The 906-nt window shown below is 52.8% G+C and overlaps 1 protein-coding gene across 1 annotated transcript in view; it reads left to right on the top strand.

The window, feature by feature from the left end:
* The first annotated feature begins 298 nt into the window (after window positions 1-298).
* The window catches only part of LOC108786220 (WD repeat-containing protein 64-like), a 125,006-nt gene continuing 124,398 nt past the window's right edge, over window positions 299-906 (top strand). Inside the window, exon 1 of the mRNA XM_018555470.1 lies at window positions 299-366. Within this exon, the coding sequence (XP_018410972.1) occupies window positions 299-366 (68 nt within the window). The remainder of the gene's footprint in view (window positions 367-906) is intronic.

Genomic DNA, 906 nt, shown 5'->3' with positions numbered 1-906 from the left:
CTGTATGCAGGGCATTATACAGTAAGTGCTGAGCTTTGGAGGAAGAGATTAGTCATGTGTGTTTCCAGGAGGACCGATGTAATGTGAGCCAGCTTAGCTTTGTCTTCTCCCCAGCCAGCACTCCAGCTCCAGTAACCTGATCTGTAAGGACACAGGAGTAGTGGTGCCGGGACAGCAGAGACCGGGAGGAGAGGGTAGACTGCACAGGGGCAATTGTGTCCCCCCTCCCCCAGTCCCTGAGGACGGCTGCTCACACACTGCACTGCCTGCCATTGAATTCCAGGACACCACCACAGCCATGGCTCAGAGGATGAAGTGCAGACCCTGGTCAGCCCTGGGCAGGCTGGAGACCTACAACTCCCACAGGTAGGAGCGGAGCTTGTCTGCACTGAGGGGGTATACATGGAAGTTTTGGAGTCGGGAAGACTCAGCATTGTGTGCGGGCTGTTTACCGTTGTCATGGAGATGAAGCTTTTCACTGTGCACGTGTGTAGTAAAAGTACACGGATCGTATGGAATTCTCACTGGATGTGCATGTGGAACTGCAACACCTAACATGCTCTGTCAGCCTGTCCTGTTATAGAGGGCAACATTGCTGCTAAGTTGCTGAATTTTGGCTTATTGCTTACAGCAGGTTCTCTTGCTGAGTACACAGGGGTGGGTAACACTCCAGCTGTGGGGAAACTACAAATCCCATGATCCATCTGTCTCTGGGAGTCGTGGCTGTGAGAATCTTGCAATGCCTTGTGGGATTTGTAGTTCCACAACAGCTGGAGGGTCGGAGTTTGCCCACCCCTGCGAGTTATGCCTATGTCCACGAAAAGGTGAACTCCTGCACTTCAGGGGTTAAATGATCCTTTATGTCTAGTGCACTGGCAGCTCCCACACTGCAAGATGACCCCCCCC

The sequence above is a fragment of the Nanorana parkeri genome, unplaced genomic scaffold, assembly GCF_000935625.1.
Source record: "Nanorana parkeri isolate BGI_ZX_2015 unplaced genomic scaffold, ASM93562v1 scaffold198, whole genome shotgun sequence".
NCBI classification, from domain to species: domain Eukaryota; kingdom Metazoa; phylum Chordata; class Amphibia; order Anura; family Dicroglossidae; genus Nanorana; species Nanorana parkeri.
Note: the sequence above shows the minus strand (reverse complement) of the source record. Positions and strands in the feature narration are given on the sequence as shown.